This window comes from Rhyacophila brunnea, unplaced genomic scaffold (genome assembly GCF_057557595.1).
Source record: "Rhyacophila brunnea isolate RB1 unplaced genomic scaffold, BYU_Rbru_1.0 scaffold_5, whole genome shotgun sequence".
Taxonomy (NCBI): Eukaryota; Metazoa; Arthropoda; class Insecta; order Trichoptera; family Rhyacophilidae; genus Rhyacophila; species Rhyacophila brunnea.
This window is the reverse complement of record NW_028233170.1, coordinates 33,721,825-33,735,994: the sequence shown is the minus strand read 5'-3', so window position 1 is coordinate 33,735,994 and position 14,170 is coordinate 33,721,825. Positions and strand designations below refer to the sequence as shown.

Here is a 14,170-nt window from a genome sequence, read left to right as displayed (position 1 = left end):
AGTTATGGATCACAATTGCATCACAGGAGATTAACAATTTAGAATTCGCACCTATAAACTATAAAATAACAATTACATATTATTCAAAAGTAAACTAAAAAAGAATCAATTGAAGTTATACTTCTTTAGGCGCGTTTGGAAAATCAGATCAAAGTGTATTTTTGGCGTGTGACATGTAACACATAATTTATTTTTTCACACAAAAATGAACGCACTCGATTGGATTCGAACCACTGATTGTTCGGTTATCAGCCGAACGCACTACCATTACGCCACAGTATGATACTCCAATCGTAACGATTATACAGTATAATATTATAGTTTAGAATTGTTCCGTTTCCTAGGCAGCGAATTTATTATTGTCGGCCATTTGCAATTCCTTACGTAAACAACTATTAAACGTCATATGCTTTAAAAAAATAAAAACAACGATAAATAATTATATAATTTAGTAATATAAGTTAAAGTGTATCGAAATAAACCAACGGCGTTCCAATAAGCGGTCCTTTTTCTTGAGTGTGTAATTTAACAAAATAATTAAGAGCTAGTCGAAGAATCTAATCTTGGAATCTAGGACAAAAAACCATTTTTTTTTCTGGAAAATGGGTTTTTGTCTCTTTTGTTAAATTTGCGCAATTCAAGAGAAGTGTTAAGATTGCGCAATTTTTTTCAGGAGAGACAAAAACCCACCTGTTTTACAAAAAAATGGTTTTTTGTCTCTCTTGTAAAATTTGCGCAATTCACGATATGTGTTAAGATGGCGCAATTATTACTATTTGTATTTATTTATTTTTCGGGATTTCGGTCTTCGGGATTCCGGCCATTCGGGATTTCGGCTTTCGGGGTTTCGTCCGGCATCCGGTGCAGCTGGCTGAATAGCACATGTGCCGGAATCCGACGGTATATTTCGAATTATAAGTATATTTCTTAGGTGTTTTAGAATGATGTGTATATACCTACTGTTTTTATTATTTTTGGATGAGTACTATTCCTACTATTCGTATTAGAGAGGTGTGGCTTTGGTTGTCCTTGAGAGAAGTTTTTGTAATTTTCAGAGCAATTAGCATGTTTGGTTTAATTTTCATATTTTACAAATCTGAGGGAAGTGAGGGATGTTGCTGCACATCACGTGAAAGGGGTTTAAATTACCGTTCACTGAACTATGAATATTTTAACTCGCGTACTATTATGACTTTGCCTGCGCACATATTCACACACGGAATCGTTAATTACCTCACTAATTAGATATTAAGTATATGCTCTTAATTTTAGAATTTAATAACGCTGTGACGTATCACGTTTAAAATTCGACTTCGTGGAATTTATCTAACCATACTGCTTAAATATGCAAAACGGTGTTGACTGTTTACTAAACTCTGTACCTAGGTATTATTATCGTTGAATTTCCGCGAGCTTTGAGAGAAATTGAAACGAGCTTTTGCGCGTAGACTACATGCCACTCAGCGATTCCGATGATCTAGCCTGCAGATATGAATAAAATTTAATATATTTGCATCAATATCAAATTTAATATGACGAGGAATGACCTGTTACTACTTCATTTGGGGTTTATATGTATTTATTATAATTATATATTTGTGATTGGTGAGCGTAATGCTAGTGACAGAGTAATATAAATATATTTTATTAATAATTTTCATCTTAAAACCGCTACCATACGGGACCCGGAAAATTCCATTTTATAATTTTATGCCTCTGAATACGGGTCCCGGAAATTTCCGATATTCTCCCGCGTCGTTTTCAAATTTATATTTTGGGATATCTATTGAATTTTTTGAAAAACATTTAATGCAGTAATGTTAGCAAAGAAACAAACCTTATTTCTATACCAGTGGTAAGTAGATACGACTATTATCGGTCGAAATATGCTATTTCAATACGTCGATTTTTTCGGGTGACGCCAGTGTTGCCAACCGTACTATAATTATAGTATTTGTAATATAATTTTGGTCCGCGTACTATGTACGATATAAAATAGGTATAGTACGCCCAAAATACTATAATTTTGAAAATCGTACTATAATTTTACATAAAAGTACTATAATTTAAAAAAAAACAAGCCGACTATGAAAAATTGGGAACCTGCGGCCCGCGACGAAATATTTTTCCTAAAAAAAACAAGCCGACCATGAAAAATTGGGAACCTGCGGCCCGCGACGAAATATTTCACCTAATAAAAACGAGTCGAATGTAAAAAATTGGGAAAATTTTCATTTTCAACAGATGACAACGCGTACTATATTTTATCCCCAAATTTTGCAAATTTTTTTAAATTTAAAATTATCCTCAAAATTGGAGGCTTTGTACTATAATTCCACTTTCAAAATATGGCAACACTGGGTGACGCCATCGAAGCCATTCTCGCCACGTATATCGACCTATTGACAGCTTTGTTTTTGGTGTTTAGTTTGCATGTTTCTCATTACCAAATTTGGCATTATTCAACAAGAAGGATAACCGAAAGGTAGGCGTATTGTTTTAATTTAATAATCTATACATACCTATTATGTATGTTTATTATTGAGTTTTTTTCAACTTTTTTGTTTATAAACTCATGCGTAAACACTTCTGACATTTGTTTATTTTACGTTGTATTTCTAATAGTATTTGGTTATATGTTTCTAATGAATTTTATTGATTTCCCAGATAATTCATATCACACTGACGTTTTGCAACGTGACTGACAGCTGTATTTTTGTTGCTATCAAATTTGCAATTATTCTTCACGAAGGACAATAAAAAGGTAAGCTTAGTGTTTTAAATCAATTCTAGTAATAATTTCCTAAGTATATGAAAGAGTTAAATCTATCCTATACGTTTATTGTTGAGTTCTTTTCAACTTTTACATTCTAACCTCAACACTTCTGACGTTTGTTTATGTTACATTCTATTTCCATAAATTATGGTATCATGGAAAATGCTTATATGAGTTCTATTCATTTTACAGATAACTTGAGTCACCATGTCCAGCGTCAATCTGAATGAAATCGAACTGGAAGGTCAGCGTCAATCTGATTCTGATGTGCTGCCTGATTTCACGAAAGACTTCAGGGACGTGATAGACAGTGAAAACGACAGTGACAATGGAAGTAACAGAGATTCCAATTTTCTAAATAGAATTTTCGAGCGAATTGCTGAAGGGGAGGATGCATCAGGGTCGGGCCTAGCGAATATGGTCAGGACGGAGAGCGAATCTGACGATACCAACCAATTTGCAGACCCTGGCCCATCGAGGCGACGACGAGGACGAGGACGGGGTGGTAGACGTGGCAGAGGAGCGAAAGGCGCCCGCAGAGCGACCGTACGAGGAAGAGGCAGTTATTACAACAGTGTAAAGTTGACTGAAGAGTTGCTGGCTTGGAATATAAGAGTATGCGGCACGATACAGCAAAATCGAGGACTACTCCACGACTCGTAAAGGGGATATTCTCTTACACTCTTGGTGCGATAAAAGAGTGGTAAGAGCAATATCCACTTTAAATTCGGCAGAAATGGTCACCATCAGGACTGATTATAGAGAACACGTTATAACTAAGCCGATAAGCATCATAGAATACAATAAATACATTGGGGGAGTGGATAGTGCGAACCAATATTAAATTTGTCTTACTACAATTTGTACAGAAAAACTGTTAAATGGTCAAAAAAATTATTCTTTTGGCTTATCATGTGTGCCCAATTTAATTATTTTGTTTTATTTTGTAAGTGTAACCCTAGTAATAATAAGATAGGCTTTAAGAAATTTTTGTTAGAATACGCCCGACGACTAGTTTCAGTTGAGGAGGTAGTGACGGAGCCGTCCAATGTATTGGTTGCGATCATCAACACCTCACGCAGTTCGGTGGATTCTCTTAACAGATTGTCTGGAATAATGTCCAGACATACTCTGAAGGCGATTCCACCGAGTGCAAAAAAACAATATCCATCACGAGTCTGCCAAGTATGTGCTGCACATAATAGGCGAGGAGAGACCCGGTACCTTTGTCGAGAGTGCAATGTGCCTCTTCACAAAGGATCTTGCTGGGGAAAATACCAAACAAAAAATAAATATTGATTATATTGTAAAGAAATCTGAGTTTTATTCTAATATTCCCATAAATATATCTTTTGTAAGTATTTTAGTACAACACTATGTAATGAAAGATTTTTCTGAAATTATGCCGGTGTGGGAGGGTTATCTATTTTTTTTGCCGGTATTGAAAGGGTTATATAATCGATAAGTACGTATTTAAAAGAAAATAAGTAAATATAAAAACGTTTAAATGATTTTTTAATTTAATGCATTCATAATCGTTATAAAATGAAAATCATCGATTTTTCTAGAAAATACGATTGTGTATTTATTACCAGAAATTCTTTTTATTTATATTGATCCGAGTTTTAGTATTGTGACCGCATAAATGAAAAGTGGTTTATCGCCCATATTGTTTCACAAAGCAAAATTTTAAGAATATACGCATTACACGCGTTAACTTTTTAAGCTTGACAGTTTCGCTTCGATATATTTCCATAAAATGTTACAGCTTAAAAAATACAGTCAGAAATATCGCATCTTAAAAATCTGTTTTACTATGCAACTCGAACTTAAAACACGTTGGTATCGATTTGTCAAAAGACCTGCTCCAAGAGGGAAGAGATGGTTAAGTTAGTTCAATCAGCTGTTGGGGCCATCGAGCCGTCCGACTTGGGTCGCCACAAAGGCCAATTATATTCGATTTAAAAAATTTGCGGCGTTTTATTCGGACGTGAAGATCTCTTCACATAGTTTCTTTGTCCGTATTCTTTTAACTTTGTTTTGTGTATCTTATATATAATTAAATTCATTAAGTGCCTTTCTCTCCCATGACACTTTTTTATTTTATTAAATTACGTCTTTCAGTAAACTCAGTCAAAGCTCACTTGAGAGGGTGGCGATCTCAGTCTTGGGCATTTGCTCCTGAGACATTCCCAGGCGTAAACAACTGCTGATGCTTCACAGCTAAACGCAGGGCCTCGCGATACGCTCGATTAAGATCGAGTGTAGTGCGGGGCGGGTTGGTTTGGAGGTCCATGTTTGTGTTGTCAAAAGATCATATTGAATATGTTTAAGATTTTTGATATTTCATATTTTTAAACTATTTGAAAATAAAAGCCTGTTAGCAAGTTATATAATTATATTAGATTCATTCTTATTTTTCTGCCGATGGATTAATATTATTATCAAAATTTTTGACACTACAGCCCATCCGAAAACAATCAACTCCACCCCGGACGATCCGATGTCGCCGCTTTTCAAGTATTCTGTTTGCAAGGGATATAATATACATAACTCGCCATGCTTGTAACTTCTCCGAAATTCTATCAGATTATTTAAACCTTTTAATTGGTCTTCGTAACGAATTTATTAATTTATTATAATATTAGTTTACGGCAGTACCTATTTATTAACAAGCAACGGGAATAACGAGGCGAATCGTACTCCACCGGCCACAGTTTGTGACTACTTGTTTAAACAGCGGATTAATAACCCCACGGGCTCCCGACGTAGAAACAATCATTAGCCTTTGTGATACTTATTCTGTTGTTGAAGTGCGCAATTTTCTTAAACGCTGCCTACCTACGGAAAATTTACCTTAGCTCAGTGACGCATTAATTTTATTGTAAAGTCTCACAAAGCTAATAATCACACTAAGCTTTCTAAAACAATAATATTATCCAAGAAAATTTTCTTGGCAACCTTCTTCAGTATATTTTTCATATAATAAATAAAACTAGAATGCTGATAACAACCATTTCATACGTTGTCACAAAATGACTTGAGTATGTACAAATTTAATATAAATATTTTTTCCAAGAATCGGTCAGCGTTACCTACTTGACAAAATAGTCATCATCATTTCTAGCATTACAACCCGTGGTGAGTTTAATGCTAGAAACACATTATGGTCTGAACACATTACCATCACGTCATATGAATCACTATCTCTATCTCAATCTTTAAGTGACAGTACATGACAGCTTGTGACGTTCTGTCACGCGTGAGGTGACCTTAGTGTGATTTTAGATTTTTATAACTGAAACTATTCGTTTTCGGTTCAAAATATGCTACGGGATGCACTTGTCGGATAATATTTAAAAACAACATTGCACACTTTTTTCCCGTAGCACAAGCTTACATGTGCTAACGTGACGTGATGGTAATGTGTTTTTAGCATTAGCCACCTCCACAAACTATTTCCATCCCGGACGATCCAGTCATCCACCGGATCCTTCGCCAGTTGTTTTGACGGATCATGCTTAACTTCAACCATATCAGTTTTGACCGTCCAGGTCCTCAAGGGATATGTACATAGCTTGTCTTGCTCAGGCATTAGGTATAATATACATATTATATGTACAGTTATAAAAATAAAACAGCTCCTCATTATACCCTGCCTCCCAAATGTAATTTTCTCTGTCAGCCCAAAACTCACCTCACAAAGATAATATATATATTATTTTCCTCTCACCATGTTTCATGGGCGCCCAGAGTTCTGATTCATACGTTCTAACTAATCAAAGGTAGATTAGGTATAATCTTTGTTTTATACTTAATACATTTATATTAATTCTTCTAGTTATGTATGCCAATATTTTTTTTAGTAAATTATATTGCATGCCTCGTAATGCTGTCACGAAATTTAATGTTACTTATGTATTTTAAGCTCCCCCCTTAATCAGATAATGATTAATAAATTATTAAAATTAGTCGAGTAATAGTTATTAGAGATGTTCAGTTCCAAAGTGAACCATGTCCACCAGTTCCCTGATAACAAGATAACTTACAATATTTTTATTATAACTAATATATTTTTGATAATAAATGAAGATTAAAATAGGTAATATGCATAATCTGTTTGTATACATTGTGTTTTATTAATAAACGAGTATATTAATAATGTTAGTGATTTGTCATAAAAACCAATGCTATGAAATAAAATATGCCTTGAAATTCCATTATCAAAAATTATCAATTATAAGAAGGAAATTGACACTCTTTTTTATAGTATTTTCTTACACGATGGCCGAGCGTGGGTGTCGTGGGTTCCAGGTTTGAATCCTGATTCTGGCAAATACACGTAGAGTATACGTTTTATAATTTTGCACTTTTTTGCACTTTTTACTACACTGATATGCTTTTTTGTCTGGTTACCTCGCTTAAAATTAGGTCGAATGATATTCAATATATTTAGTAATAAATAAATAGATAATATATGTAAACAATTAGTTTTAGAATATATTACATCGTTTTCATCCTAGAGCCGGAGTGCAAAGTTTTGAAGCATATACCCTATTGTTTTTAAATTTGTGTTTGGACCTAATATGATCCTATTAAGAGCAGAAATGGTCAAAAGAAAAACGATATACCTAATAGTAAATTTTATATATCTTTATCCTACGTTTAATTACTAATTTAAATAATTTAATATGGTTCGTTTTAGAACTGAACACCCCATTTGAATATGGAAAATAGTATGATTAACTTTACTAACGATAAGAAAGGCATACTAAGCCGCATAAGAAAGACATCAAAGTAACCCTAAGGTCCCGAAATCTTTTGAAGTGCAAATAATATAGAAGTTTGCCATAATGAATAGTGTCAGATGATTGTGCTTAATGAGCGTGATCAATAAAGGCAGTGTTCGTGACGTATCCTGAATAATTCACTCAAGCCTATTTGACGGGTGTTATTGACGCGGATTCGGCGCTGTATTTACTCCAATAATAATTTATTATCTAAATGGAATTTTAATTTTCGGGGAAAAGGAAAGTCATTGGAATTGAGTGAATTAGGACGAAAGCTCTTCGCAGCTTTGAAGCTTTTCGTTACGTGAATTTCACAATAATAATAAGTGAGCATAATATTTGGCTCAAAATAAATTTTCAACATTGGAGCGGCTTGTACCTACAAGTTGTTATATATCATATATTATCAAGTGTGAATCAAATCAATTACTTAAACATTTTGAGTGACACATACGTTGACATTAAAAAAAAAAGTGAATATTTTTTGTTTTTTTGAGTTGTTTAACGTAGTATGTAGTATGTACCATAGAAAAAATTACAAAGGTGTTTTAGTTAAATTTTTAATGCACCAGATTGAATCGCTGATAGCTGATGCCGGGCTTTCTGCTAAATCGTCAATTACATTGAGCTACTTTACGAGCTGCTTGTTGGCGAATTTACAATCTGCCTCTAAAGTCGCTAAGTGTCATAATCGAACAAGCTAACAAGCAGATTGTAAACACTCTACCGAGAAAAGTTAAAAGCCGGTCAACTTTACACGCTACACGCCGGCGTGTGGGCCGACTGCGTCTGCGCAGTAGAGACCTCACGGTAAAAAAACGAACTACGTTCTGTCAAGATAGTAGCTGGTTTGTGGCTTCTCAGCGAATGGAAAGTTTTGTGTGTCATCATCACAATCGCAGTAGCTGAATCGCCCGCTTTTAAATTCGCCAACAAACAGCTCGTAAAGTAGCTCAATGTAATTGACGCTTAAGTGTACTGACTGTTATGCATAAAAAGTGGAGGTAAATATAATATTATTACTCCATAATCTTGGATTATAATATCATTTTATTCTTAAATATAGTATGTACAATAATGTTTAAAAAAACCAAAATAAGTAATGTAAATGGCTTCCTTATTTTAACACTTTAATAATTATGAGGCCCAATGGTAGTGGTGTTTTAGTAGCAGTGAAACAATAATAACCGAAACTCCTAGGCGTTGAGAAAATTAATATATACTTATTGTTAATCCACGGGAATCGAACACAGAGTCCCTCGGACCAGAAACATAGTCTTACGAATATAATATATAAATAACCATAGTATTACGCATTGGACTACGAGGGTTTCCTTAAACGTCATGTAGTAAAAATCAATCCAATAATCACTAAGTCTTAAAAAATATTTTCGTTAAAAACCTATGTGTTCTGACATTTGTTAAAAAAATATTGTTACATTAAAATAGTCGAAAATAAATTGGTAAGTAGGTATCTAACAAATTTACGTACAATTTGAAACTACAAATGAAAGGGGGTGAAACTTTGTTTAGGCCCATTATTGGTACTTGTACTCTACTTACTGCCTGGTATGTTTGATTTAGTACCTACGTTGTAATGTTATATATATAGTATATGTTGTGTATGAACTTACTTCGTTAGGCTTGCACGTGACCTTCTTGGTGCCGTCGAGTCCACAATCGGAGACCAGCTGGACTGCGGCCAGTTCCGGCAGGAATTGAACGGTCAACGACGGAAGTGAGCGTACGAGGCATCCTCCGGTTTCACTGACTGCCCACGTTGGTACTGGAAACATACAATAATCATAGTTATTATAATGAAAAGTGTTAGTAAAATTTTGTCATACCATACCATAACTAACTTGCAGTAAGGTGCGATTAAGTCGAAGCCAATTTGACTTTTTAAGATGTGAATGAAAAAAATATTTTATATATCCAAAATGTGTATCAGCGAAGCTATTCTACACACATGACGGTTATCGACGGTAGTTTATCATATTTATGTATTGAGGCGGTTAATTGTTACAATAATTTAACCGTCCAAACTGTCAAAAGGTGCTGTGTCTTAACAAACCTCTCTTGTGTGTGTTAACTTTTAGAGCGAGATAGACAGTTTTGGCAGTTTACATGGTTAACTTATTGTAACGATTGACCGCCTCAATACATAAATATGATACAGTGATAATATTTATTACTTTAGCCGTCGATAGCCGCCTTGTGTATAGAATAGCTTCACAGTTAATCAATTAAATTACTTATTTTAAATTTATTCCATAATACATTAATAACTTCTAAATAGAGTTATCATTTAAAACGGCGTCGGTGCCGTAAACAACGTTTTTCCAATATTCAATTAAATATTTTTTAAAAAGAAGAAAGAAAAATAGTTTAAATATGAAACTATATTTTTAATGTGTGGTTTTATGAGAAAAGTTAATTAAATCTTTCAAATAACTCAAAATAGTTTTAAGTTTTACAAAATTAAAAATGGTATTTTTCATTAGTTAAAAATTTACGCTCATATTTCAATCATAGCACCCATACCTCTAAAACTATTATTAAGCTCTGTACAAATTTTGATGTATGAGCTTTTTAGAACAAATCCGAAAACAGCTGCGACTGTTTGCCATTTACTAGGAAAAGTTATATGTGTTATAAATTTTAAATACTAAAAATATGTGTAACAGAGTTACGTATGAGATATTTAAATAATAAAGTGACAAATGTGACGTATCAGTCTCTTTTAATTATATTTAAAAAGTAGGTACATACACGTTTTATTAAATATCTATAAGAAAAGCGGGAATAGTTTTGAATGTTATTACTGCAATACTTACCATCAGGATAATAATATGGTCTATTTTAATTTTGTCTATTATTTATTATCAATATTACTCTATGGCATATAAACTATATTGCAACTAAAATTAAATTGGAAGATTTTGATAACTAGTCCAGGTGTAATAGTAAAACCACCATAGGCATTATTTCAAGGGTTCTAAAATAAAGGTGAGACTAAATCAAAATATAACTAAACGTTCTCTCTCCCTACACTTCCCGTTCTATGAAGATGGATTGAGCGAATACCAAAACAATCAATCTTCTTAAAATATACCGTTAAAATACTCAATAAATTCAATATGGCCACACACCTACTTCCCTGGAGATAAAAAATACTACAAAATTGAATTTGTAAATGTTTTTACGCTTCGAGCTGTTAACCTAAAAACCGCGATAGAAACGAAAAACACTAAATATGTTGGTTTAAAAAGTATAATATTATACCTAATGTAATCATATTGGATGGTTACCGAGCTGTAGACTATGAAATAGGGGTGTGGTTTGGTGGAGCCATTAACTTCAATGTAGACTAGATGAATAATTGTAAAAAACAGATTTTGAATTATACGTTGATTTTTTTTCTACTGTGAATATGATGAAATATTTAAAACAAATGACTGAATGTTTAAAAACAGTCACTGTGTTCCAGTATAGTCGGTAACACTTACTGTGAAATAGTAATATGCACATGAAAAGCCTCTTCTTTAGGGTGATTACCTACGGGTGAAATATATATTGTAACATTTCTCTAGAGATTAATTTTAATAAAAATGAAAGTATATCTACTGAGAAATGCAATTATTAAAGGATTAATTAATTATTAAAAAAAATACATTGAAGTCGTAATATGGTTTAACTTTAACAAGTCAAAAGATCTTGACATAGTCCTGAAAACGGATGGTACTGATCGTTTTCCAATTTCATGGTACAAAGCCGACAAATTCAGAGTAGGCTGGGCCAAAGTTCTAGTTTTGGAAACCATCAATTTAAGGTTTTCAACCGGTTCACATACCTGGGTTCCAATATTACAAAAGAGAACGAGGAACTGGAAGAAATAAAAGCCCGAATAACCGCTGCAAATAAATCGTACTTCTCATTGCGGTCCATATTCAAATCCAGAAATGTCCACAGAAAAACTAAGACCCGGCTCTATAAAACCGTCATACGCACAGTCGTTGCATACGGGTGCGAGTCATGGACGCTAAATATGAAAGAAAGCAGCTGAAATGGTGGACTGCTTTGAGAGAAAGATCCTGAGGCGGATATACGGACCCATGAATGATGGTGGGGAGTGGAAAATTAGGCACAACACGGAACTATACCGCTTATACCAAGATTCAAAACTCTCCACCTTCATAAAACTCCAGAGGCTAAACTGGGCAGGCCATTTACAGCGCATGCCTGAGTCACGGATACCGAAGAAGTTCCTCGAAGTAAACCCAGGGGGAAAAAGGCCAGTGGGAAAGCCATGCACACGATGGGGTGATAACATTACAAAAGATGCCAACCAGCTGCTAAAAATCAGGACCGTTCCGGCTGGAGGACGGCGGTGGAGGAGGCCAGGGCTCGACTTGGGCTGTAGCGCCATCGAAGAAGATCGTTTCCAATGATGTAAAATGAATGCTGTTTAAATTAACTATTTCTTTTTTTTATTCTTATTATTTATTGAACATACATAATTCTGAAAACACTCATGAGAAAATGCGAAACTGAGAAAAGCCTTCAGGGCGCGAAATCCAAAAGACACATGTTCGATACCTGCCGGGTGTCTTAGTTTTTTCAAAAAAGATTTTTTCTATTGGCTAAATTTTCTCATGAGTGTTTTCAGAATAATTATGTATGAATATTGTTTAATTTTAATTCATTTTTTTCCACAAAGAATTGGATTTCAACACGGATAAAGTACATAATATCCAGAAAAGAAATAAACCATTACAATACTGAGTGAGGAAACAGTGGAAATTATTATATATCTTTTTAGTGTACCTAGTCTACTAGAACGTGCCACTGGTAAATAGAAAACATTCCATGTAAAACTAATACTGAATGGCATAATCTGGCTTATCCTAATGTCGCCACGTACGCTGGTAATGCAGGATTGACCAGCCTCGTGTATAATCAACGTAGTGGGACAGCAGGTCAGGATTGGAGTCCCAAACAGAATGTTTAATTCAGGAATTTCGAGAATATTATTTATTCAATGTATGGCAAAGGAAAATCGGAATTCGTAACATACAATTATTATGATTATGGAGGAAAGAACCGTGAGTTAGAATGCCTACTTCCGAATCCGTGAGTCACGGGATTGAATCCTGCGACTGGCAAATTTACATGTTGTTTTTCGATGTGATGTAATAGAGTCGGACGAATGGCTAATAATATTGTATCTCGTGTTGATTGATTGAATTCCTCATAATTTGCATTAGACTTATTCAATAAGATTTTATAAGATTATATATTTTTTTTCTGAAAAGTTAACTATATGAATTGTATTGTTTACTTCATTTTTAAAAGAGTAGTTCTAAGAGTATTTAATTACTGTCTTCAATATAACTTTACCTTTATTGTGTAGTTGAAATAGCTGTAAGATTGCATATTGTTTTTTTTTATAATCTAAAAATGAAGTAGATATTCTAGTGAAGCGGGTAAAATTGGTAATAATGATTTTTAAATTAGGTACATGGAATACGTTATTTTAATGAATTATTTTTACATTTAGATTTTACAGTTAACACAGTTAAAGTGACTAAAAACATATTGGAAAACCTTTTAAGAAGATATCCCAGGGCTCAAAATGACCGGAGCGCACCGGAGCGCCGTTCCAGTTCATAAAATTCCCAAAATTATCACTCCGTTTTGTGGAAAAAATAATTTGACTATATGAGGTAGACAAGCCATATAACAAAGAATTTAACATACATATTTGTTATAAAATACACATAAAATTAGAAAACTAAGTATTAAATTATCGAGCGCTCCGGTTCGTAAAATTTTCCCTTTAGCGAAGTCAGAAACAATGAGAACTGAAATACCTAACGTGTAAGCAGAAGCAGGTAACCGATCTCGAGTAAGGAAGAATATAGAATACATTTAAAAACGTGTCAAGAATACGTTATAAGTCGAATAATACTGAAAACTGCTCTCGGTTTATGCATTTACGCTCATTTAATATTGGTGTATGACACACGCTATTGAACGTGCATAATGCGTGTTTCATTTTCGTAGGACACTCACACATTCAAAACCCTGCGTCAACATGTGGCGTATTGAACATAGCCTATCGGTATTCGATTTATTATCTGTTCTGTGGCTGAGACTATCAGATTATGCCTTTTACCAGATACCGGTTTGTAGAGAATAAGAAGACAAAAGAAGAAAATTTATCGTAGGAAATGATAAAATATACTCTTCAAGCTATAATATTTTTTGTGGATACAAAAGACGTTATTCAGTAGAAACATTGACACCTAAAATCTTAAAATACGAAATATCAAACCTAATATAGCTATCAGTAATTAGCAAAAAAACAGTTAATCTTGGAATTCCGGAATTCAATCAATTTAAATTCCGGGATTGGTCGGGATTGCAGACCCTACATAGAAGCAGGTGTCTCGGCGTGTTTGCGCAAGCGATACATTTAGCACGTCATTCCAACATGACGCTTGTATACACGATGCACTTGCATCAGTAATTATACTATCAATGATATAACTAAATCCACATACCCGTGGCGATGGCCTTCTACGAGTCATACTGGATTATA

At 34.0% G+C, this 14,170-nt stretch overlaps 1 protein-coding gene across 2 annotated transcripts in view; it reads right to left on the bottom strand.

Annotated features, from left to right (window-relative positions):
• Positions 1–14,170, bottom strand: part of LOC147066339 (uncharacterized) — a 615,499-nt gene that overhangs the window by 8,297 nt on the left and 593,032 nt on the right. For both annotated transcript variants that reach the window (XM_085956118.1, XM_085956117.1), the window contains exon 5: positions 9,201–9,352. In XM_085956118.1, the coding sequence (XP_085812244.1) occupies positions 9,201–9,352 (152 nt within the window). The remainder of the gene's footprint in view (positions 1–9,200; positions 9,353–14,170) is intronic.